At 42.5% G+C, this 25,729-nt stretch overlaps 2 protein-coding genes across 3 annotated transcripts; one reads left to right on the plus strand and one right to left on the minus strand.

Annotated features, from left to right (window-relative positions):
• Positions 1–756: 756 nt before the first annotated feature.
• Positions 757–21,186, minus strand: tut7 (terminal uridylyl transferase 7). 2 transcript variants are annotated; one of them, XM_061817547.1, is made up of 29 exons: positions 21,048–21,186; positions 17,517–17,935; positions 16,624–16,778; positions 16,164–16,280; positions 15,859–16,036; positions 14,910–14,998; positions 14,727–14,778; positions 14,579–14,648; positions 14,313–14,439; positions 14,115–14,234; positions 13,911–14,039; positions 12,381–12,558; positions 11,671–12,311; positions 9,129–9,279; positions 8,677–8,763; positions 8,467–8,567; positions 7,589–7,646; positions 7,397–7,500; positions 7,246–7,335; positions 7,056–7,169; positions 6,818–6,895; positions 6,563–6,740; positions 4,324–4,371; positions 4,140–4,231; positions 3,627–3,742; positions 3,352–3,545; positions 2,797–2,864; positions 2,649–2,709; positions 757–1,934 (listed from the first exon to the last, which is right to left on the minus strand). In XM_061817547.1, the coding sequence occupies exons 2-29, from the start codon at positions 17,914–17,916 to the stop codon at positions 1,876–1,878; spliced, it is 3,855 nt and encodes a 1,284-aa protein (XP_061673531.1). In that variant the 5' UTR covers positions 17,917–17,935; positions 21,048–21,186; the 3' UTR covers positions 757–1,875. The 2 variants fall into 2 exon arrangements, with proteins under 2 accessions (XP_061673531.1, XP_061673530.1); XM_061817546.1 differs by lacking the exon at positions 21,048–21,186 and adding an exon at positions 20,492–20,741.
• On the plus strand, positions 21,108–24,655 carry LOC133499489 (cyclin-O protein B). The gene is made up of 3 exons (XM_061817548.1): positions 21,108–21,407; positions 22,439–22,624; positions 23,612–24,655. Exons 1-3 carry the CDS (start codon positions 21,108–21,110, stop codon positions 24,080–24,082), a joined length of 957 nt encoding a protein of 318 aa, XP_061673532.1. The 3' UTR covers positions 24,083–24,655.
• The last annotated feature ends 1,074 nt before the right edge of the window (positions 24,656–25,729 follow it).

Consider the following 25,729-nt stretch of genomic DNA (forward strand, 5'->3'; position numbering starts at 1 on the left):
CTGTATTTGCTTCCGCGGCGAGCAGACCCGTGACACTGATGCGATGTGGAAGTCAATATGTGGCACCGGAATTTGAAATGTAAAGTGATCACATTTTCAATAGTTGCTACAATTCGCCGTCTAAAATTCACCGTCCGTGCCACCAGGCAGGGTCACTCCACACTAGAACCGAACACCCAGCCAACCGTAGTTACGCTTTCATAGTCACGTGACGTCACATACTAAGAAAGTGTAACCGGATTGACTGGCTGTTTGGGTCCAACCTGAGGTAACCCTGCCTGGTGGCACAGACGATGAATTTCGGGCAGTGAATTGTAGCCAGGTGAATTGTTAACATTGAAAAGTTACACTGGAATACAACTATTGAAAATGCGATCACTTTACATTTCAAATTCAAATCCCGTTTTCTGTGGCATTTCAAATTCAAATCATGGTGGCACATAATTACTTCCATAATGCGAATGTCTTCAATAAAAAGTGAAGGATTTGAAAATGGTACTTGCTTGTATCCTTCAGGTTTTCTCTACATGGCCTTTAGAAAATTTGAGATAGATCTGATAAGGCCGTTGAAAGTCTGCACATATACAGTCCTCACATGGAGGTTGTGTATTTTGAGCATCGAAGGAAGGTTAGCAGGTTCCAACGAGAGCAGAACACATCCTATAGAGGGAAATATTTGGATTAAGGAGAGACCAGGGAACCTCTGTGTGCGCAATGCATCAGAAATGAAAAACATTTCAGGAAACAACTGGGATTTGGTTTGTGTTTAATGCCAAAAAAAAAAAATGGACTGCAAAGTGGAACCTGGCAGATCTCGGGGCCCAAGAACGTCACACTGAACATCAATGAGTCGTGTCTGACACAAATGATAAACAAAAAGGCTGCCATCTTCCAAAACAAAAACAACAACAAAAATAGTTTGCAATACCAACCACAGTCTTTTATAAAATTCAACCTTTGATCACAACAGCAATTAAGCCAGACAGTCTATATTGAGTGACAAGCAGTGTTTTCTTTTTTTTTATTGTTTTAATTTTTTTTTTTTTTAAATAAACAGCTAGCAGCAACATAAATTGAGGGTTTGGACCCTCACAGTGCAGCTACCAAAGTGTGGCTCCGCGTCAACTAAATTGTACCGTAGAGTCGGCTCACTTTCTTCAATGATTGCATTCTAAATTTGGGCCTTTAGCGTGGTTCTATTTAGCTGTATCATTTTATTTTGCTCTCGGTAGCTTGCTCCAAAGGGGGGGTGGGTTGGGTCTGCGTGTTTTCTTTGAAAAATAGGATGGACCCGCAGTCTCTTAAAATGAAACAATGATCCTAAAATATATACACACGAGAGAGAAAGCTGCTCGCTAGCAGCTTTTGAAGCCGTGCTGAAATGGACTTTTTTGGGTATCAGTGCAAAGGAAAACAAGTTTAAAACCTGAAAAAATAAAAACTAAACGTGGCCAGATAAAAGTAGAGATAAATAAATTAAAAGATAAAAGAAATCAGCAACGCACGTGTCCGACACACTCGGGACAGTACAAAACTAATAAAAAGCAATATTTCATGCTTCATTGGCCAGACCAAGATCTAGTTACCTTGGTATTTCTCCCCTGATTAATAGAATTTAGAAAAAACAAATGAATGGTTAAAATGGATATTTTAAAACGCTTCAGAAAGGCGGCGGGGGGGGGGGGGGGTGGAGTAAAACGCTTAAAAAAAGGCCCAAGATGGCTTCAAGTCAAGGTGTCCTGGCTTTTGCTCCGAAATGGGCTCTTTCCTGTCAGCCCTGGTTCAGATTGACAGGGGTTCCGGGTTGGGGGGGTGGCGGTGGGCGCTGCCTGCCTGGAAACGAGTCAGAACTCAGAAGGTCTGCGCAGCCACTCCTCACTCCACCGGGCTCTTCCTATGACTGGAGCGACCCAAATTGCGGGCAGCCAAACTGCCTGAAGCGCAAACAGAAGAACATTAGAAAAAAAAAACAACAACAACAAAACGTAGCTCAATGAAAAAAAAACGGAGAACCTATTTTATATATATATAAATTCATAGAATGACTTGTTTCAGTTGTGTTCCGTGGCCTCAAGACAGTGAAAAAAAACACTTAGCGGAACCTTTGAGGTTTGACCACAATCCTTCCCAGGACATTGGTCCAACTCTAATTTGATCTGCAGTCAGTTAAACTGTCGTAGACAATTTTTACATTTTTACTAGATGTATTTCATATTAGATTGCACCTTTGTAACTATGCACGCCTTCATATTTTTTTCCATATCGTTGCCGTCAGTCAGAATCCACGTTTCTCCAAATACTCTTCGTACTTTTCAGCAAATTAAACCGAAACAAAACATGTCATCTTGCTTGAGTTACACCGCAACAGTTATGCGTGCAACCAACTTGAAGCGCAGCAAAATGGCGGAACCTGAATGGGACAAAGCACCCGTAGGTACTTCAAACGTTTCCAATTTTCTTTTCCCATAAGAAGTTCTCAAGAGCCACAAAAGACGAGATCCGATATCTTTTTAGGCTTCGTTCGTGCTTGCCAATCTGAGGCCACGCAAGAGACGAGACAAGTCATCCTGCACGTTTGGAGGAATCGTGTTCTTGAAAAAAATGTAAAAAACGGTTGAGTTCATAATTTGAAGGAGAAGTGCTCATACCTGCTTGTGGACTTAGCATCACGTGTTGATGCCTTTTCTTCTCATCTTTTGACGGTGAACCCTGGAGAAGGGAAATGTACGCGGTCAGCAAATATGATGTCCCTAAATGCGTCCCCCCTCATTCGTTGACTTCAAACTAAATTCATACTTGTTTCTCTCTGAAATTCCTCAAAAGGCCTGATGAGGACATAGGGAAGTTTTCCATTTTCATACTTCCTGTCAGACAAGATAAAAAAAAAATAAAAAAAAAAAGTTATTGCACTCCATTGGTCACAGGGCTGCATGCCACAATCTCATATTTTTTTTTTTTTGAATTACCACAACTACCCACGTATAATACTAGAAAGTTTAATTCAGACACCTTGCTTCAACATTTCTGGTATTCTAATTACCGTATTTTCCGCACGAAAGGCGTCCATAAAAGCCTTTAATTTTCATAAAAGCTTACAGTGCGCCTTATATATATGGACCAATATTGAGCCTTTAGTGCAGCTCCATTTAATGGATGCATAACTTAACCCCAACCTCTACTGTAGCGTCTATTCGATGTGCCTTATAATCGGGTGCGCCTTATATATGGAAAATATTTTAAAATAGGCCATTCATCGGAGGTGCGCCTTATAGTGCGGAAAATACTGTATTCAAATAAATGTTGCAGTAACGCTTCACGACGCGTTGTTTAATACGACGAGGTGTAGTGAACCTGCGGGCCCTCTGAAGAGCTGACAGTCCTTCTTGATGTGAGTGGCGGATCCACACAGGAAGCAGCAGCGCGGCTCCGGGGCGTCCCGCCTCCTCCAGTGTTCACTTTTGTGTCGGGACGCCGGCTCCTCTCCGGTGTCCGCTCGCTCTCGCATGCCGTCGAGCCTCCTTTCTGAGTCGTGCCTGTGCCTGGACCTGCGTGACGCAAATAAAATAAATGAGACACTTGAGCGTTGCAGTCCTTCCGCCTTTTCGCATGTGACCGAGGACACTCACTTCCTGCGCATGGGGCAGTCTTTCATAAAGTGACCGATCTTGCCACAGATGCGGCAGCAGCGGTCGTTGGGGGCCACTTCTCCCTCAGTGAGGACTTGGGGGTCAAAGAAGTACTCCTGAGTTGAAAAAGTCACATGACCAATTCCAGGTAGCAAGTGGCCAAGCCGATACAGTCAACATTTTCCTTACACATTTACAGTCACGGAAATGAACCAGAAATAGTTCCACAATCATGCATGTTTCCATTTTCTCGCATAACTGTGGAACCAACAGACTTGGCTCAAACACAAGTGCCATTTTTGAGGCAGTCACCATGACAACTCGGCTGCTCTCTGACCCTGGGCATGAGACAGAACGAGCTGGGAAGTGACCCCCCCCCCCCCCCAAACCAGTCCACACTCCATTTAGACAGATGAAGATGAGCTTTAGATATCACTGTCAGATTTTGTTGTTTATCATTTGCTGCCACCACACTAGGATGAAGAAGACAAGATGTAAATGGCAAATACAAACCATCTGACTGGGGTACTCGGGAGGAAAGACCTTCACCGGGGTGCCAAACACTGTTCTGCCATTGATGAAAGCCTTCATGATGAAATTGGTCACTGCATAAACACAAATAAAAACAACTGTGAGGATGGAGACATTTCTGAGAGATAATATAAACAAGACATGAAAATCTGAAAAGGGACCTTACTTTTTCTTGATAGACCAGCACCAAGATTATGATTGAGGTCAAATGGATCTGCAGTGCAAGAAGAGTCATCAGGAAGGCAAGTTTTCCGAGTACTTCACAGTCAAAGTAAATGACATATTTCAACAAACTGGATATTTTTGTCTTTATGGTCCGCTTCACTTTTGTGTAGTTTATGCAACTTATCTTATTAACACCTCAAATTGCTACGGTTTGACTAATTTTGCCAGAATGTTGTACATTTTGCTATTAATTTCTTCTAGTCTGCTGCTGCTATCAACTTGCTGCTGTAAACACAAATTTTGTGAACACCGAATGCTCTACTATATTGTAAATGTATTATGTACAGTACAAACAGATTTTACTCAAACAAAAAATGTTTGTTGAGTAAAGATGAAATCTGAACCATGCAAATGGCGAGTAATCCCAGTGAGCACATTTCTGTCAGACACGTTTTTACTACAGTTAACCCCCAATATAGAGCTCGTGCACGTGACGTCAACATTTTCACGGCACCATATTGCCGGTCAAACAGAGCTGCTCGACATCGTGGAAGACATTGAACCGGAGGAGAATATTTACAACACCCGAGACCTGTTGTGCTGTTGGTTGTCACAAGAGACGAGACAGATATTCAAAGAGATCACTCTATGGAATACCAGCGGGTAAGACCAGAAAATATTGATGGATTTAGGCAATTAAACATGATGGATAGTGCCCAACCAAAATACACACACGCATGTGTAGCGATCGCTTCATTTCAGGTAGGAAATATTTTTCTCAATCTCAAATTACCAAATAGGCTCATCGTCGCAGAGGTTTATGGAGGTTAAGTGTGGCCGCAATCGCTTCCGTGTACGTTCTGTGGAGAACGTGCGTTTCCCCAATCATAGTTAATGAGTTTCTGTAAGACCAGGTTTCATTTATTTAGATATTGGTATTTGTATTGAATACTATCTGAAAAGGTCGATGGATTCCGGGAAAGGTTAACGTGTCGCCGAATACACTTCTGCTTTACCAAGCCGTCAAAACCGTCACTATGTGGGATTTATTCCAGATGAGAACAGATCCAGCAACAAAGTATTCATATGCATCCAGAGTTTTTATACACTCAAACTTTTCCGTGTAAATCTGGACGACTTACTCACCAGACACATGTTTACTGTATATCCAGTTGTCCAAGACAAGCAGAAGCGAATTAACAGTCCACTTTCCTATCAGCGAAAACATCGACTTTGGCATTAAATACGGGCCCTCTATGCCAAGTTTATCTAATTTTCCACGTACCTTTGTTTATTTTCACCTACCAAATGTCTAACGGTATTGGACAAGACTCTGGGCGTTGTGCTATAAGACGTATTTTTGTGTCATCTCCAACCGACTTAGCATTGAACAATGCTTTGTTAGACCGGCAATATAGCGAGGTAAACAAAAGTCACGTGATTTTATGACGTAGGTGTCCGAGCTCTATTCAGGGAGGATAGGAACTGAGCCCTGCTGCAAATATATGCAAATATTCGACACTCCGACACTGCAATTGCCGATAGATGCCACAGGATGGAGGTATAACAGCTCATATGGAGGTTACTTTCGGCTTGTCCCTTTCGGGTCGCCACAGCGTGTCATCTCAGATGAATGCATATATATGTTTGGCACAATTTTTACACCAGATGCCCTTCCTGACGCAACCCTTCTCAGGGAGGTATAACAGCTCATATAATAGCGCGAATCACAAAGCATCAATGCCCAGCATTTAGCATATAATCAATTATAAAACCATGTAACATAGATGGCTGAGGCTAATGAGTTGAAGTAGCTAGCATACTAGCCTAAATGACATAAAAGCACTAACATAGTGGCAGTGGTAGGCAATAGTAAATGTTAGGGAATAAAGGTAAATTGAAACAGACCACAGGCTATTAATAGCTGCAACTGGAGAGAAGCAAACACATAGTTCCTGTTTCACTTTTGACTGTGCAAGAGGTGGCTTCAAGTATTGCCAACAAAACAGAACTCTCAAACTAAAATAAAAAAGTTAAAGGAATTACACCTACAAACACCAGGATTCTAATCAGATGACATCAAATTAATACTTTTATTGTTTAGGCCAGAACAAGAAAACCACTACCATTTGAGATTTTTTTTTTGGCTAAGTGTAAATATACCAGGGTTCATCGTACTGTGGTGTCCTGTAAAGTCGAATCTGTATCGATTCCTCCTACGTACTGTAGCACACACTGACCTTCAATGACGATGTACTTGGAAGTCCACTGCTTGTTAAAAGTGGTGAGGCGGGCTTTTTGACGGGTGCACACGACATGCTCTTTAAAGTCAAAGTCCTCCGTGTAGAACTGGAGGAGGCCGAGCCACAGTTCCCCCACTGTCTCCGTGTTCTTGCCAAACTCTGGCCACCGACTTGGCTGCGGGTTGAGCAACAGTGCGGAAGAGTTAAGATGGATACAATGTGGACACAATTAAGCGTACACAAGATACTGACAAGTGTTTTTAAATCGTCATAGAAATATACGTTCCAGCCATCCACTAACACCTCGGGTTTCTTGTCACCATCGTAAAGCTGAAAAAAAAAAAAAAAAAAAAAAAAAAAACAGAGATAAAACTGAAACTTTTTCAAATGAGTGTATGCTGTTGGGAACAAAATTGAGCAAAAATAAAACAGCCATAAACACCCCACACCTATAACATTTTCACAAAAGTTGCTGAATGTTAACGTGTACCTCCTGCAGCACGGGTAAAAGAGGGGGATCCCTCTGCTGGAGGAAGAAGAGAACCATGAGAGTGTAGGCGTAAGACGAGAGACTGCCACGGGATGCATCCCCAATGTCACACATCTGGAATTGAACGTGACGACAATTACACAAAAGCGGTGACATTTCAATGACTGCTCGTGGTCTGCGGCGTACAGACCTTGGCAAACACCTTCATGACATAACAGAGGATCTTCACTCTCCGGTCAATGGCTGCGTATAATGCCAGCAGTCGCGTGTTGTGTAAAGCCTGCGGGTGAAACCAAACCTCAAATCGTTTGTACTTTACACTACGGCCGTGAATTTCCTACCAGTCTATTGTAGAGGCTGATGTCTCCCTCCAGGCCAGTGCGGAGATGGTAGAACTTCACAATGGGCACTTTGGCTGTGGTGATTGGCAGGATGTTCCTTAAATCTTTGAGGAATGAGCAGATGATGAGACACTTAAAAGGCATCCGAAACATTAGCTTGTACAACTAAGATGAGGATCAAGTGCTTCTTACCAGGGTGTTTCCGAAGAAGCTTTGCAAGGCGTTCGATTATATTGATGCAATCGGCATCCTGGGGACACAAGTTCGAAGCAAAGCCATATTTTTACACACTGAGATAAACCAACTTTAATGTCAGTAACAAGTCGAATTATCAGTCATCTTTGTGTTGCCAAGGGTCTTTCACTGTTAAATACAGCATACATACATACAGCAACAGTCACTTGGGTCATTTTAAACATTTCATTTGGGTTTAGCGTGCAAAAAAAATTAACTGCTGCCATCTATACTGTATATATTGTAAAAAAAAAAATAATGCTGATTTGTTGCATATTTCATATTTAAAATAAAATGTCTTCGTTCACATTTTCAGCAGTGTACAATATGTTTTTGTTCACATTTCACCAATACTATGATAATGCTGATAAATGTGAAAATTAACAGTGCGGTTCCAACAGGATAATTTTTTGCTTTTTATTGGGAGCGAGTTTCAGAGTAACAACCGTTCGAGTGTAAAGTGTGCACATGGGTCAGGGCCTCCTATGAAACCTATCTTCTTTAAATACTTTTCTAATGTTTTCTTCTCCCTTTTTACAATACACTATTTTTCTTTATTAAAAACATGTAAATACTGTGGACTTTCGGAGGACGTTGGGGCAGATAAATCGCATTTCAATTCACTTCCACATGCAAAACTGATTGGAGTGAATTTGTTTACGAGCTTGGCTTCGGAATGAATTCAATTTGTAAGCCAAGGTACCACTTTGACTTGAAGATCCATTACATAAAATTAAATAAAATGATTTGTAGAGTTAATGAAGTGTAAAGATAAACCTCCTCACACATACTGTACAGTAGATGCTGCCTATTAATCTGACGGTAAGATAACGTACATCTATGCTGTCCTGGCCCTCTCGCACCATACAGATGTCGAGGTCACTCTGCCTGAAGCCAAAACCGTTTTTGGAAGATCCAAACAGCTGCAGCCGAGCACCTGCCCACAAAAGCAGAAGTAAATCAATAATTTGAGGTCATCCTACCTAAACTCAATGGACAGGTTAAAAAGACAGAGAAATTTAAAGAAATTACGTTGTGTACTTCACCTGGGAACTGTCGTCTAACGAAAGTCTCCAGATCTCGCAGGATCCACTCTCTGATCGCCACTTCCACGTCATCTGGCGCAAAGTCCGCTGGAAAGAAGCGCACACATCTCTGCTTCAAATGAAAGCTAATCTCATCTATGACACACTTAAATTTGTTCATCTAACTCACAAACCTTAAAAGAGTGAAAACAAAAAATAAAGCATCCAAATTGTCATGAATTATTTTATTTCCCCTCGCTTTTCTGTGCTGTGAACTGGAGCCTGATAACAGAAGTAAATTAGGACAGAAGTGTGCTGTGTTGATCATCAAGTACACCACATAAGTTCAATACATACGTCCACGCTGATTTTTTTTTTTTTTTTTTATAACATGTGTGAGGTCTTGAACAACGAAAAAATGAACACTTATGAAAACTTCTTTTTTTTTTTTTTTTTTTTTTACAACAACTCACCAAAACACTGCTCACAGACTTGGTCAAGCACATTGAGGAAGTCCGGTGTCATTGGGGGCAAAGGTTGCAACTCCACTTTCTTGAAATCCTCTGGACAATCTTTCTTCAAGTGGCCATCGCGTTTGCACAAGCTGCACACAACTGTGTGAGACTATGCGGGATGGAAGGGGAAAGTTTAGCAGGAAGTGCACAAAAATAACTTTGACGAAGCTTTCTGTAATTTTTGTAAACAAAAAATACTACTTCCAGGTGCCAGAAGAGAAATTGCCAAGGGCAGACAGTAATGTTAACCATTTTAACTTTTTGGGCCTGCGCTGAATAAGTGTGATTGTGACTTAATGCATTAGCTGCTTTTTCCGTTACTTATCTTTTCATTTCGGGACCTGGCTGTGGATTGGTTGTCCGGCCGGAGGACAGCAAGCGTGTCTCATCCCTGAAGGGCTGCTTGGGCTGCACTTTCAGTTTGGCCTCTACCCGAATCAATTCGGATGTTGGTGAAGTGTCAAGTCTGACAATTGTTCCGGTCGTTACCGCTTACCGCCGGTTAGCATCTTTAAATTCTGAATTCTGAAGCACTGAGGCCCACTACAAAGGTAACACTGTTTGGCTCGTTTTGTGATTGCTGCATTGTGCCAGCTGCCCATTTACGTTTACCTTTAAAGCGGCCACTGTCTCAAGGGTGGAGCTATACTGTCCAATGGCTGCCAATATTTGATTTTCCAGCTTTGCCTATGTTTGGCCAAGCTAAAGATGGCTTACTGGCGATGTATTCAACCGCCTGTGCCGTGCCCAGCTCTTCATGGGCGTTGGCTTCTGATATTTCGACTACAAGTTGTGTTTCCAGCCCGACGTGGTGGTTTGCTTCTGATATTTCAACCACCAGTGGAGTTTACAGATCATTTTGTTTTTTGCTCCTCAACTGGAAAGACAGCTTGTGGCATTTTCTTGCTTGAGCTGAACCATCAGCATTTCATTAGCATTATGATGGAGACGTGCTACAGAGCTTGTATAGTGCTGTTTACGGTGGGTGTCAGCCATGATTTACATCTTGCATGAAAGGGAATCGACCACCGTAAGAAAGATTTGAAGCAAGATGCCTGCAGCATTACACCTTACTCCCTATGTTCTGCCCCGTTTATTCACTACCAGTCTGGAAATGAAAGTAGATTGATGTCTCCTTGAGTCCTTGAGAGCCAAGGTTTGCAACAAAGACAAAGTTCTGTGCCAGGTGGCTTCTTTTTACAAGAAAGATTCCCTTTCCATGTGGCAGCTTCTGATCTGCATATTCATGACACTGAACACCATTGTAAAGATGCTTCGGTGTGCACTTGGTGGCTTCAGATTATAACACCACCTGCTCTCAGAGGGATGATCAGGACAGTGTAGCTACATCCTTAGGAGTGCCTCATACTCGTTTGGAGTTGCCTGTACCCGTGATTAAGTCCATGAGGTCTCACGCATTTTTTCATGGCCTGAAGATCAACTGCTTCAATTTTTTGGTCCCTCCCTCCAAACAATGTATTGTGGAACTACACCCAGGCTGGTCGAACACAAATGTGATTTCCAGGCCAACATCTGAGGTAGGCTTCTTGCATCCATGCAGAACATGTCTGCTCTCACGCCCTGAGGGAAACCTGCTGTAGCGTCCCTAATCATGGAACCTGATGGGGCTCTACGCTCTAGTGTCGTAGACGCATAAACTGTGCAGGACATGATGCTCATGCACACTAAGGTTGTATTGAAAATTCACTGTCATACTGAAAATAAAAAGTGAGCTCCACCTTTGCTAGATTCCACAGGGTCTCTAATACATTTGAGGGCACTTTACACCAAAGTTGTTCTTCCAGTGGGGGTCTTTGTAATAGTCTGTGGGTTGCTCATAATTTTGTTGTGACTTGAATCACCTCCTCTGGCAGACAGGAGGGATGGAATGACAATTAAAGATGAAGAATCTCATATGACCGCCAGTAGTTAAAGATGAAGAATCTCATATGGCCTGATTTTCTTTCCCTCGGAACCCTCATGCTTTTGCAAGAACATTCATGGCTTGGTTTCCAATGTCACACACCTATTCATGCTAAGGCGGTCAAATATAACTTAAAATGTTGACCTGCGCACCCCCAAGGGCGAACATCCATTCTTTGAGGTACCATCCCTGGCGGTCGTCCAGGATTTACAAAACTATAGGTACACCCATTTTTTTTCCTGGAGTTACTAGTTTTAGTTAACCCAAAACTGTTTTACTGTTTACTGTTTTATGATAAGAATATATCTGTGTTTAATCGTCAAAACGCTTCCCAATGTGGATTATTTTGAAAAGCAAGAAAACTACCCAAATTACATGAAAATCATCATTCAGGCCATTTCCTGTTTTCTCATTTGTTTTACACCTTGATCAAATGACCATTAGATCTTTGTCTACAAGTGGAAAGCTCCCATTTTGTGCATATGACGTCATAGTGAAAAAGTCTTTGGCTTTTTGTCACCTCAATTTTAATACTTGAAGTTTTTTAAGTAAAAAAAAAAAAAAAAAAAAGCCTACCTTTCCTCTGGTGAAAGCTTGCTTGGTAAACTGATATGACCTTTTGGTCATTTGTTTTTTACTTTCTGAGAGCTCATTTTCAACACTGTCCATTAAAGATGGAGGTAATGGGACAGAAGGTGCCAATTCCTCCTCCTCTTCCTCATTTGAATTAGGTGTGTCCAAATCCGGAGGTTCTTCATCAGACAAAAGCTCCTCCCCGGAGATTTCATCCACAGGGAAAATCTCCTCATCCTCTGTCGTAAAGCTGTCCAAGTGACGTCTGCCATGGGCAACAGCGTCTTCGTCCTCCTCTTCCTCAGAGTAGCTGCTTTTCCCAAAGTCCACCTTTTCCTTCTCCCCGTCAGACTCACTGCCTTCCTCAATTTCCTCCTCTTCCTCAATGATGCAATCACAGTCTTCAGGGCCATTTTCGTTACATTTACTTTGCGAATGAATGCTCAGTTGACTCAACTCCGACAGGCCCGCCTCCCCTTCACATGACTCCTTTGCTCTTTGAACTGATGTCTTGTGATTGGCAGCCGCCGTATTGAGTGGCAGTGCAAAATACTTGTATGTTGTTTTGAGGCAATGGAGGAAGTAGTCAAACATTTGTTGGCTGTTAACAGTGCGCGCCACATTCCTCTTTACAGCAAAAGGGTCTAAAAGCGACAGAAATGGAAATAAGTGGCGCTCTCACGTACATAATGAAAATCCAGCATCTTGCTTACCCTCCACAGCGATCCGTTTCTTGGGCCAGTCTTTTAACTCCCGCGAGAGAACGGCGCTGGTTCGTACACTGATGACATTGTCAGCCATGTTAAACTCCAGGGAATAAAAGCGGAGAATTTCAACCCAGAGAAGGCCGACCTCCAGATTGGGGTGAGGGCTCTGGAAAACCAGTGGAACCTGAAACATAAAGAAGTGAAAATGTTAGAAGAAAGTCATGTTAAATTTTCATGGCTGGATAGGGCAATAGATAGTTTTCATTGACGTCACGCCGAATACATGTTTTTTGTTTACAACGCCATTTTGGACGTCAAGATTCTGTCTATACATCATGGCTAGGAAGCGATAAGTGTATACTTAATGCTTTGGCTATAGTTACAGCGGGGTAAGACGAGACAGGACGATAAGGAAGAAGTGAGCTAGAGAGGTTGGTGGGGAGGAAAAGCGAAATAAATATCACACACACGTTAAAAAATACAGTTGGACTCACATCTACGTTATTCAATACCACGACAGGAAGATGATAACATGGTGTTGGACAGACGGCAGTATAACTATGGACTTGCGGGAGGCGTGTTTGGGGGGGCGAACGAAGACGACGACAACGAATTGACCACGATGTAGGCGTACGTTCGGTGTTCCAAGCCCGAGGATGGACTGGGACTCATCCAATTTACCAGATGCATGGCGGAGATTCAAGCAACAGGCCGAACTCATGTTCACAGGACCACTTAAAAACAAAGCTGAAGAGCAAAAGCTCCTCCTGCTGTGGATCGGAGATAAATGACGGGATGTCTGCAATATGTGGACACTGACCGGAGACAAAGATTAGTTGCTAAAAACTTATTCTGAAAAATTATCTGATTACCTCACTCCGAAAACAATCCCCATATTTGCGAGATACAAGTTTCACGAGAAGGCACAAAGTAATTGTGAGTCATTTAAGCACTTTGTGACAGAACTCAACCTGTTGCTTAAAAACTATAACTACATAAAAAGCGATGAGATGGTCAGAGAGCGTATACTTTTCGCAACCAACTCACCGTGTGCACGTGAAAAGTTACTCAGCCAGGGGCCCAGCGCTCACGCTCTAAAAAAGCTTTCGGCAGAGCCCGCTCCCACGAGTTAGCAAAGGTGCAGCTAAAGGCTATGGCTAGCGACAACCACGAGGTTCACGTTAGCCACCGCAAACCTGGAAAGCAAAGTTTCACTGCGGGTGTTAGTAGGCATATTGACAGCCCAAAGACCTCCGTAAAGATATGTAACAAGTGTGGAGGATACCCCAGTAAATTAGCTGAATGCCAAGCAAAAGGTAAACAATGCCTGAAGTGCCAGACCCCTTTTTCTGTCCGTTCTTACAACCATAAGCCACACAATGAAGTACCATGATGAAAAGGCCGTAACACGCTTATAAGCAAGCCAATATTCACAAACAAATCACTAAAAAACTTGAGTTGTATTGTAGTTTTGTCGTCCAATAGGCGTCGTAAACAAAATCAAGTGAAAAGTACCTATTGGGTTCTAATGGTTACCTTTCCCCTTATGTTGTCTTGTGGCTGTGTTGTGTCTTTGGCTGAAGAACTGCAAGTCCAATGCAAGTGTCCATCCTCGACACACGTGAGGTTGAAGTCCGAAAGCTTACTGAGGGAAAAGGTCTTTATCTAAAAAAAAAATAAAATATGGGACAATTACAATCGGGTGTGAAAAGATCATCGAGCTCAAAATGAACTACAAACCGCTTGGTTCAGATACGTTGGCAAGAGTGGCTCCTTGCGCTGCTGTAAAAAGTAGATGACCATGAGGGCGAAGACATATGGCGGTAGTCCACCCTCTTCTGCACGGTCTACTTGACAAATCTAGAAGATAAACAAAAGCAGGACATGGACTACTTAGGCCTCTTATTTTGTTAAGAGACCATTCGTAAACAGCTGTACCTTAGCCCAATGTCGCAGTCCAAGAACCAGCGGAGGAAGGAGATGCTCCTGCATGGCAAGGGATGCTAGATAAGAAGTGGTTTGGAATGCGTTTTCATTCCCTGCACTCACTTTGCAGAGAAGACCACTGTGGAAAAAAAACAAAACACTTTGTTTACTGACAATGCGGAGTCATTTGGCTTGCTTCTATTGTGCAAGTTGTTGCATATAAATAATTTTATAACTGCCACACATTTGATGACTACGCAGCGAGCAGGGGTACACACCTCTTCTTTTCTTTGCAGATGACTACAGGTACGCGAGCATGAAAATCAGCTTCAAGATCGACAAAAAGAGCTAAGGACAGACCAATAAAATCCATGAATAGACACCATAATCATTATTTATGGTCAAAGATAGAAAACGGTGACTCACGGCTCACAGCGAGGCACTCCTTGACTGACAACAAGACATCTGGCTGATGCATCTGTGAATACATTCCATTTCAAAGCCTTTACACAACATAGATACAATATAAAAAGAGAGCATGTGAATATAGTGCGTTCTGCAAATGCCACTTTCTCGGGAGCACGTGAGTGTTGGCGCTGGGCTACTCACATGTGCTGGATACTGAATGTCGATGTTGACATCAGAATCCTTGAATCCAAATTTTGTGCAAGATGATCCATACAACCTCAGCCTGATCTCTATAGATTTGGCAGACAAGTAACACGATTAACCGTCAATGACAAACGATATGCTGTACATAATTTACAAAGAGCCCCCTTGCTTAATCACAGTTCAACAATTTGCTTTTTTCTTTTATGGAGTCTAACTTGGGAGCAGAGGGAGGGGTAGATACTTCGATTTTTGCTATTCAAGCCTAGCCCACATGAATAACTGTACAATTACAGTAATCATCGCGTATTTGTGGTACACTATTCATGAACTCACATTTTTTCAGCGGAACCTCTCTGCAGATATTCGCTCTTTTTGTGATAATTCTGAAATGCTACCTTAAAATAGGAACATGTCTAGTAGGTATGTTCAAATGATTCATCTCAAATGAGAGACAAGCTTTGTATGTTGGGAAGGTGTTTAGTCTGGGTTGTCAGAAGAAGTTACAGACTATTCACTGCATGTGGAAGGCAATATAACTTTCTTTGGGGCACCCCATTTGTACACAAGACAATTTGGTGTGCTTACAAGAAGGTAAAAATCAGCTCATACAGCAAAAAATTATGAATGAAGAGTGAAGAGTTCAGAGAAGTTGTAAAATGCACAGCTAAGTAGAACTACAGGATAACGTGCATGTACACCTTTATCAGGTGCAGGTTGTTTTTTTTTTATTTTTTAGAGTAATCTTACGTCGCAAATTTGAAATATTTAAACTGTTTCGCGTTCATAGTCTGATATATTTACACTTGAAATGATTAATATGGCCAATTCTAAAAAATTCAGAAGGCCATCAATTACACACACTTTTTTTCACGCTTTGTGTCCCTACTTCTCAGGGGGTCACTATATAATGAATACAATAAATGTTTAGTACTGTGAGGATCCTCACCGGGCAGGACGGACAGGAGCAGGTCTTGCATGATGGACACAACATAGCGTCTCTTCTCTATATCGCTGTCATCCATTCCATGCTCGCGGATGACAGCCTCTAAAGCGACAGTCAATGCATTAACATGTTCAGGGCCAGGAGGCGGGATTTCAGTCAGCATCTCGTGCTCTTTCTTCTCCTAGAGACACAAACAACATCCACATCCAGTTCATAAACGACAAAAGGCAGATGCGCGAATTTTTACTGCCGCGGCAGGGACTTGGCTAACACGGGCGATATCGCAAACGGTGGCTAGTCGCCCTCACCCTGAGCCTTCGCTTGTGACGCTTGTCTCGGATATGCCTGTTGGCGTCGGACACAGAGTCTAGGAGGACGTCGCAGAGGGCGCAGGTGTAAACGGCATTGGGCTTGCTGTTGGACTTCTGGTTCATGGAAGCAAGCAAAGATGGTTGACAACTGTGAGAACAAAACAACAGCTGCCACGAATTGCAAAAACATCAAAGACAGAGTCACTGTTTTTTGGTTAGTAAGTTAGGATAACGAACAAAAAAAATGAATTCATTCACTTACACACACAAAGAAATACTGCACAATATTAGGGTTCAGGGATCCTCAATAATTTTTTTGATTTGAATGTACACAAGAATGAAACACTCAAATTTGTAGTCTGTCTATTAAGGACATTAAATTCAACTAAGTATGCCACACTTTTAAAAGAAGATTCAGTAGATTGCTGAAGTCAGTACAAAGTGTGCATGTAGATACCTTTTTGAGAGCGTGTATGTCATCTTTACTTAGACGCCTCTCGGCTTGTCGCAGAATGTGCAGATCTTTCGCTGAGAGTGAGGACTCTTCACTTGCGAGGTCCCGGTCCTCTTCAGCAAAATTTCTGCCCTTGTTCCTTGGCCTATGTCTTCTTGCTTTGGGAACAAAAGAAAAAGGACAATGAGATGCAAAAGAAAAAAAAATAAATGAAGGCAGTGCATTACGTTTTTGAAGTTTGGGTCCGGGGAGGGGTTTTTCCAATTTAGACAATTGTTGACCATAGAGGTGAGCAAAGCATGGCTCCCGAGCGACATATTGTACCACCAAGGATTTACATTCGCAACATTCCTGCAATATCTGTTGCTGTAAATGTGTTTTTGAAATAAAGTGGTTTTACTACATCTAATATTTAGTGAATTATTTTTTTTTTAAATAAAATTTGTAAAATAATTTTACATATAAATTTGAATGATTTTATTTTATTATTTTTTTGTGAATACAAGTAAAACAAACTATTTTACATCCATCTATCAATGAATTCATTTTCTATATATCGCTGCTCTGCCAGTCACCGGTCAATGAATAAGAACTGAACCTACAATGCAAGCAACAAAATCAGTGACTATAATTTTATACATGATTTGTTTTTTTGTATTAAAAAATATACAGTATATATTCTAAAATTAAAACATCAGAATGTCAAATACAAATTTAGCTAGGCCATCTGTCCGTTCTAAAATTCAAATGTGGGAGTTGAGTGCAAACGTTTGCCCACCTCTGGTCAAGAGGAAACCTCCAGATTTCCTTATTTGGTGGTTCGGGTGCCACACTGAGAAATAAAAGTGACAAATCCAAAGCCTAATTTGCATGTTAAGCAAAGCACAAAGTCCCACCTGCATTAGGAACATTTCCATCAGCGGTATCCCTCCTCCACTGATCCCTGTCTTCATGTAGTCCCCCATCACGGATACTCTTGCCCCATTGTTGTTGCATATACTCTCTCCAGTTATCGTCTCGAAGCGGGCCACAGTTTTCGGGGCTCCAGAACCGATGTAGATCTTCCCGCTGCAAGGGGCTGTGACCACCTCGGAAGGCTCCAGGGGAATAAGCCAGGGGTCCGAGTCCCCCCCTCTTGGGGCTGGCCCGGTATGGACCTCCCTGGCTTTTTCTGCCTTGCTGAGCTCCATCCATTCTGTAGGTGTGTCCTCTACTCTGGTCCTGGCTCCTCCAGCTGTCTGCAGGTGCCCCCCAGCTACCTGGCCTTGTCCGGTTGGGCCTGTCGGAGTTCTCCATGATGTGCTCAATGCTAAAACTGCAAAGCATTGAAAGGTTCAATCAAAATGTACATGGTAATTCCCTTCCGTGGCAGTATGTTTTCTAGAGCAACAGCAAGTGAATATCTTTACAATAGAGTAGTCGGACAACAATTGTTTTTGGATTATTATATGTATCTATGTGAAGTGCAGGCATTTTCTTCCACACTTCAACTTAATTTATTCTAGTGTGAAATGATCCCAAACTTTGGACATTCTCAGGTTTTTACAAAACTTTCTTCCTGCCTCGCCATCACGTTTATTTTCTTCACTAAGTGGTGTGTGCAACCACAGGAACATTAGTTGGTGTCAAAAAATAAACTCTGGGAAGCTTTGAGGTCAAGATTTCGCTGAGACCTTTTTTGCGATCGTGTTCTTCAATTAATCGTTACAGCTTGACGTCATTCTTCTTCTTTTCCTTTCGGCTTGTCCCGTTAGGGGTCACCACAGCGTGTCATTTTTTTCCATCTAAGCCTATCTCGTGCATCTTCCTCTCTAACACCCACTGTCCTCATGTCCTCCCTCACAACATCCATCAACCTTTTCTTTGGTCTTCCTCTGGCTCTTTTGCCTGGCAGGTCCATCCTCAGCACCCTGCTACCAATGTACTCACTCTCTCGCCTCTGAACATGTCCAAACCATCGAAGTCTGCTCTCTCTAACCTTGTCTCCAAAACATCCAACATTGGCTGTCCCTCTAATGAGCTAATTTCTAATCCTATCCAACCTGTTCACTCCAAGCGAGAACCTCAGCATCTTCATTTCTGCTACCTGCAGTTCTGCTTCCTGTTGTCTCTTCAGTGCCACCGTCTCTAATCCGTACATCATGGCCGACCTCACCACTGTTTTATAAACTTTGCCCTTCATCCTGGCGGAAACGCTTCTGTCACATAGAATACCAGACCCCTTCCGCCAACAGTTCCAACCTGCTTGGAGCCGTTTCTTCACTTCCTTACCACACTCTCCATTGCTCTGTATTGTTGACCCCAAGTATTTGAAGTCATCCACCCTCGAAATCTCTTCTCCCTGGAGCTTCACTCTTCCTCCTCCACCCCTCACATTTATGCACATATATCAGTCACTCACATTTGAAAAATGTCCGGGTGTGGTCAGTCATCCTCGCAGATAAAGTTGCGGTTGTGATTAGAGATCTCAAGACCTTAAAATAACTTAAGGGATTAATATAACTGTAAATTAAAAATGAAATACACAAAAACATAACTAATCTGGAAAACAAAAATTTTAAACTCAGAAATGTTAATTTCCAATTTCAACTGATATTAGTAGAACATGATATAAAACGGTATTTAAAATTTTTCATCAATAAAATTTCTTGATCTGGCAAACTTTATCTGAAGAAAAGTTAAATGCACTGGTCTGTCAAGAAATAAACATGAACGGTCTATACCCCCAATGTTGTGAAGATGCTGAAAGTTTAGTTCAACATAATCGGTGTTAGTGGCAACAAGCTAGCGATACATTGAAACGAACATTTCTGTCTGCAATCGTGACGCATTGTTGTGGGATGCTGTTCTTAGATTAAAGCAGCCATTCTACAAAGATACGCACAAAAAGAACTCTGGAACCAATAGTAAATTGACAAACTTCTTGGTGCATTGTACTCAGGTTGAAGAGTTCATTGCAAACGGATTCAGTACCTTGACAGAAATTCATTGTTGTGAAATGGTGCTATTTTCATAACACTCAAAAAGTTCCTTACATTTGCTTACAGGTATCTGCATCCTTCATTTCGTAAAAAGAGGCCAAATTATTTGTTTGCACGTTCCTAAAAATAATTTGATAAAGCTCTTGATGTTTCAAGTTAAAATGTAATTCAATCTACCCCTGTTTACACACCAAAAAAAAGCTGTTTTCCTTTTTGCTCCCTTGGTGTAGGCAATATGAACCGAATCGTGCACTTATAATTAAGGTAAATACCGCATCGTGGGTTGTGCTAGTTATCTTTACATCTGTAGTGATTATACATTCGTGGTTTCGCCATTATAACCTGCACCAATGTCGACTGTGCTGTCAACAAGTTTGACGCGTGTTTCAAGCTGTGCTGCTTGTTGGATTTCAGTAAATCTTGTGTTTAACTGTCATTTTGAGCTCCCACAGTAACATTACAAATAAAGGGGTTCGAGGGGTTGACGTTGAAAAAAAAATGCAGCCTCAGCCAAGAGTCCAAGCTCCCTTTGCCTACTTCTACCTACGAGATTGTTATGTCATGGCGTTAGCATGGACTAGCACGCTAACGTGTGCGCAGCGCTTCAACTTATGACTTTAGCCTTCTCTTTCAGGAGTTGACGGGTTACAATCTCGCTAGTTGTGCATGGAAACAAACAAATAAAGCAAACTGAAACAGAGTTCCATCGGCGAACAAGGTTAACACTGCTGTTAGCCGTGTAGCCTCCCTAGCCCCTTAGCAGCTAATGCTAGCTAAGGTTTTGCCCCGTTTTTGTTTTTGTTTTCTTCAACAATTCCGATCGTAAGTACACCAACGACAGTAGAATACAACACGCTATTACTTTGTATGTACGAAGGACAGTTTCATACCTTTAAAATGTGGACATAGGACATCGTCAGCCAGGCGGTTTTTTTTGTTTAAAATCTTTTTTTTTTTAAACGCCACTCTTGCATTGAGTTTCGAAAGTGTACCGCCGCTTGTGTAGTTCGTAGCGGCTAGGCAGCTTTCGTGTTCCGCCCACCGCAGCCAAAAAAAGGAAAAACAACACACGGTTTCGTTTCTTCATAAACATTACATCATAAAAACACCCTAACACTGTCGATTTTGAAAGATCGATAAAAACGATAGGAGGCAATATTTCAATTTGAAAACATAAACATTCGGAATTAATATCAACGTGACCCTTGCTTTAGATTTGCTTTCGATTGATTTTTTTTTTAAGTTAAACCAACCCCCCCAGTATTTTTTTTTCCACGCATGCTGGCTTAACTGGTTAAGTGTTTGACATATGGTGCAGATGTGTGGAGAATTCCCAGTTCCAAGGAGGCAGGTTGGACTGTTTTGGTCCGGCTCTCGTTGGCATGGCAACGAGGCGAGCGAAGCGGGGAAGCCCCCGGGAAAGTGTGAGCTCCCGCCCCACCATACCTTCCACTGGGTAAACTCCGGCTTCAGTCTGGGCTGTGGTCCGTTTGTCGCACGCCGGAGATGGTGCTGATGAAGCGGGGAGGATGTGGCCGTGGATCCGTGCGGGTAGAGCGGTACCGCAAGCAGAAACTTGTGTCCAGATTGAGCGACTCTGGTTTCGAAGAGGACTTTGCAGCTTCCCCTCCTCCTCCTCCTCCTACCTGGGAAGCCCCGTTGCCTCTGGGTGCGGAGGAACCGGAGGTCGACCCGGCTGGACACGCTTTTACTTGGTACCTCCAGTACGGCGACGTCGGCTACAGGATCCAGAGGGAGAGGGAGGCGCTGTTTTACCCGTGCCAAAGCCTTGCTCTCCAGTCCCAAGTAGGCTCAAATCAGCCGGGCTGGGCTGTTCCTAACTCAAGTCACAAAATTGCAAATCGATGCCGTCTCAGCTTCTTTTGTAACTCAAAAACTAAATCAAAAACATTGGAAGAGGAATGGTATTTGTCTTTATCTGATAATGTGAATAACAAGGCTGTGTTGCTTTTGAGTGCCACATTTCATTAAGCTGAAAACATTGGGAAAAAAAATACCCTGTTAAAAATTTTCTATTGAACATTTCTAAAGAACTAGAGAAACTTAGGACCCAAGTCCTATAGAATTTCTGCAGAAATTCTATTGTTCTGTATAAATTCTTTAGAAAATCACAGCCAAACTTCTAGAGAACAAGTTGTTCTGTACAAATTTTAGAGAATTCTATAGATTTCTATAGAATTTCTATAGATTTCTATAGAATTTCTGTAGATTTATTTTAGCAGGATATACACAAAGAGGACTTACCTGCTGGTCAGGTCTACCCGTGGTCAGATCAGCAAGAGGCTTCATGATGTAATTTCTGCCAGAGCACGTTTACACACTTTTTAGTCTCTTCCTCTAGATGTCTATAAAGATTATTGTACCAGGTTTGTGTTTTTGTTGGGATACAAAGTCCGTCCAAAGTTGATACTATTTAAAATATGCCTGATAAAACTTTTAGAAAGACATCAAAATCATATAAAAATGTTTTATCTGTCATATTTCAAGTGTGTTGGGGGGGGGAGCGGCAGAAAAACAGGCCAAAATCCAGATTGTAAGAGGCTGTTCAGTAGTTATTAGGTATTTCATAATAATGTGTGGGAGTCACTTTTATTTCAACTACGATAACTTTATATCCAGATGAAGTATATGTACAGAATTAGTGCATGTTTCAGTATTTTGTGCATTGACTATTTCAAATGAAATGGGGGAAAGTGGTAATGAAAAATGTCCTCTTTTTTTTTTGGGAATGACTACTATCCACTAAATAAGTTCATATATGTTGTTTGGAACTGGATCCTGGTTGTGTAAATCAAGATGATTACTTGTCCATATAGGTGACGGCCCAGGCGCGCTGTGAGCTGGTCAGCTGGCTCATCCCAGTGCACAAACACCTCCGTTTGTCCTTTGAGTGCTGCTGCTTGACCGTGAACATCATGGACAGGTTCCTGGCATGCACGCCAGTGGCCGCCGACTGCTTCCAACTTCTGGGTGTCACGTCGTTGCTGCTCGCCAGCAAAAAGGTTAGGAACTGTAGGAACGCACAAGTGGGTTTAAACTAAAGGATTTTGAAAATGCTTGCAAAAATACCAAAAACAATCGCAAATCCCCACCTATTGAGTCTGAACCTTCAATTTGAACCTATAGCAAATTGTAGAAATTCAAATTATCCCCCTTCATAAAGTGAAATATCGTGTTCATATTTGTAACTGTTGTAAAATGTACCAATCGATTCGTCCCTGTTATAAAATGTAAAATCACTCATAACTGCGATGAAGAATTACAAAAGTACAATGCAAAATGAATCTACACTTCATTTTTGCCATACAATGTAAAAGGAAGTTAAGATTTTGTCACAGCTTACTTCACTGACCACATTCTTAGCTTTTTTTGTCACATTCTTACCTCCTTTTTTAGGGAAGTCGCAAGAATGGACACAAAAAAAAAATCGAAAATATGCAAGAGATAACCCCTAATAACGATAAGCACAGAACAGTGATTCTGAAAAATATGGCATCACCAGGTGCCCGTGGGCTCCCTCTAGTGATGAAAGACTCGTTGAGTTAAATGGTCAACCGTCCATGTATTTCAACACCATCCATCCATTTTATTTCCCGCTTATCCTCACGAGGGTCGCGGGGAGTGCTAGAACCTATCCCAGCTGTCATCGGGCAAGAGGCGGGGTACACTCTGAACTGGTTGCCAGCCAATCGCAGGGCACATAGAGACAAACCGCCACACTCACACCTAGGAGCAATTTAGAGTGTCAGATTAATGTTGCATGTTTTTGGGATGTGGGAGGAAACCCGTAGTACCCGGACAAAAGTCACGCAGACACGGGGAGAACATGGAAACTCCACACAGGTGGGGCCGGAATTGAACCTCGGACCTCGGAACTGTGAGGCCAACGATTTATGAGTTTATCCACCGAGCTGCATTTCAACACCATTTGGTGTCAAAAACATATTAGGAGAGTATATTCAGAGATGTATGAAATGTGTGTTTCCCAGGTGGAGGTGTGCTCCCCCAGCATCAGCAACCTCCTGTCCTTGTGCTGCGACACTTTCACCAAGGAGCAGCTCCGCAACCTGGAGTGTCTCATCCTGCTGCGCCTCCATTTCCGCCTGGGCGCGCCCACCCTGGCCTTTTTCCTGGATTACCACGCCAACCGGACGGGAGCCGGTGCCGGGCCCCAGGGGCGCCGCGGCAGCCTTGCCCAAAAGGTGTGCGAGCTGAGCCTGGCCGACTACGCCTTCAACAAGTACGCCCCGTCTCTGACCGCCAGCTGCGCCCTGAACGTCGCACGCGAGCTGCTCCAGGCCGAGCACGTGAGCGGCGGGTCGGAGGACCAATCAAAGGGCGACGTAATGGAGGTTCGGAACGGGAGCAACCGCGGCAGTTTGGCTCGGGAGTGCCGAGACAACCTGAAACTGCTCGCTACTCTCAACCAGGCGACCCTGGATCAGCTCAACGACATGTGAACTGAAAGTGAATTTACGTAGCAAATTTTGACCGCATCCACCCTTGTAGCTTACTCACAAAAATGTTGTCGCGATATTTGTGTCAAATTGTCTCCTAAAATGCACTCTAAATTTTAGGGGTGAACCGCTTATCCTTACAAGTAGTGCAGGAGTGCCGGAGCCTATCCCTGGCAACTTCGGGGGAAAGGAGGATTTACACCCTGAACTGGTCGCCAGCCAGTCGCAGGGCACTTAATCTGACCTTCTCTAGGCTTTTTAATGCAAGTACAAAAATTCAATGTTTCAGTACTTTTGTTCAACAACAATGAGCTGAATGCCAAAATAAACAGCAGGTGCTTGTTCCATAAACCGAGCGATACATTTCCAAATACGTACACTTCCGTAGGACAACAATAACTTTGTGCTAAACTAATCGGGCCCAGATTTCGTACTAACTAAATACATCTGTGACCAATTTGAGAGGATATTATTATTATTTTCTGTATTTATAGTTGTTTTGTGACATTTGTATCTGTTGGTGTGGCCGTGAGATTGGTGTCATGTAAAATATGTGCCTTTGCTAAATAAATTTGGGAGAACCCTACTGTTTGATAGTATTTCAGTAGTTTTGACACATGATTTAATTTGAGTCAAATTGTCTATCATGAGGTGGCACGGTGGATCAGATGGTAAAGTGTTGGCCTCACAGTTCTGAGAACCCGGGTTCAATCCCAGCCCCGCCTGTGTGGAGTTTGCAGGCTCTCCCTGTTCCTGCGTGGGTTTTCTCTGTGCACTCCGGTTTCCTCCCACATCCCAAAAATATATTATAATTAATTGCATACTCTAAATTGCCCCTCTGTGTAATTGTGAGTGTGGCTTTTTGTATTCATGTGCCCTGCAATTGGCTGGCAACCAGTTCAGGGTGTACCTCGCCTCCTGCCCATTGACAGCTGGGATAGGCTCCAGCAATCCCCGCGACCCTTGTGAGGATAAGCGGCTAAGAAAATGGATGGATGTCTATCATGATTCACGTGTTGGGATGTCTGCTATGAAGATGCAGAGCAAAGTACAGAAAGCAAATTTTTTTTTAACAATGGACTAAACAGAAAAAAATTGTTGGCCTATAAATAAGAATCAATTGAACATTCAACTTTTTTTTAATTGGGCTACACTAAATCAACTATACAGCAAATAAACCACTTAAGAGTGTTATAAGAGTGGCTAACAAGTTAACTCTACTAAACTCTTTGGTCTTCAACAATTTCAATGGAGGCCTACACTCACCCTTCATATTGTTCCTCTGAAGAAACATGAAATGAATAATTGTGGTTTAAAATGTTCCTTTTTTTTTTTTTTTTTTTACCTACACACCATCAATTTTTAAAATGCACGAATTTTAGGTTAAAATACTATTTAAAGGGAGATGAAACCTATCCAGAAGTGTCAATCTTGGCGATAAAGGAATTCTTCCACGCTGACCTGTGCGCCCACGGGGGCTCCTTATCTCCCTAATCCATAACGCGTGGCAGCTTGACCCTGCTTGACACGGCGTCGCCCACACAGGTGCATTCAGCGTGAAGGGCCTCCAACTGGACTTGGTTTTGTTTTTGTTTGTTTACCCGTGGAAAGGCATTTGTCACGAGCGTGTTTGCAGAACTGTCGCCATTA

The sequence above is a fragment of the Syngnathoides biaculeatus genome, chromosome 4 (assembly GCF_019802595.1).
Source record: "Syngnathoides biaculeatus isolate LvHL_M chromosome 4, ASM1980259v1, whole genome shotgun sequence".
Taxonomy (NCBI): Eukaryota; Metazoa; Chordata; class Actinopteri; order Syngnathiformes; family Syngnathidae; genus Syngnathoides; species Syngnathoides biaculeatus.

What these genes read in the sequence shown, in the direction of transcription:
- tut7 (XM_061817547.1), bottom strand. Translation starts at nt 17,916, where the DNA reads ATGGAGAACTCCGACAGGCCCAACCGGACAAGGCCAGGTAGCTGGGGG. An exon ending in AAGACAACATAAGGGGAAAG is followed by an intron (nt 12,559 to 13,910) that starts GTAACCATTAGA and finishes TTTATGTTTCAG; the next exon opens with GTTCCACTGGTTTTCCAGAG. An exon ending in AGTCTGTGAGCAGTGTTTTG is followed by an intron (nt 8,764 to 9,128) that starts GTGAGTTGTTGT and finishes GCTTCTTTCCAG; the next exon opens with CGGACTTTGCGCCAGATGAC.
- LOC133499489 (XM_061817548.1), top strand. Translation starts at nt 21,108, where the DNA reads ATGGTGCTGATGAAGCGGGGAGGATGTGGCCGTGGATCCGTGCGGGTA. An exon ending in GCCTTGCTCTCCAGTCCCAA is followed by an intron (nt 21,408 to 22,438) that starts GTAGGCTCAAAT and finishes TTGTCCATATAG; the next exon opens with GTGACGGCCCAGGCGCGCTG. An exon ending in TGCTGCTCGCCAGCAAAAAG is followed by an intron (nt 22,625 to 23,611) that starts GTTAGGAACTGT and finishes TGTGTTTCCCAG; the next exon opens with GTGGAGGTGTGCTCCCCCAG.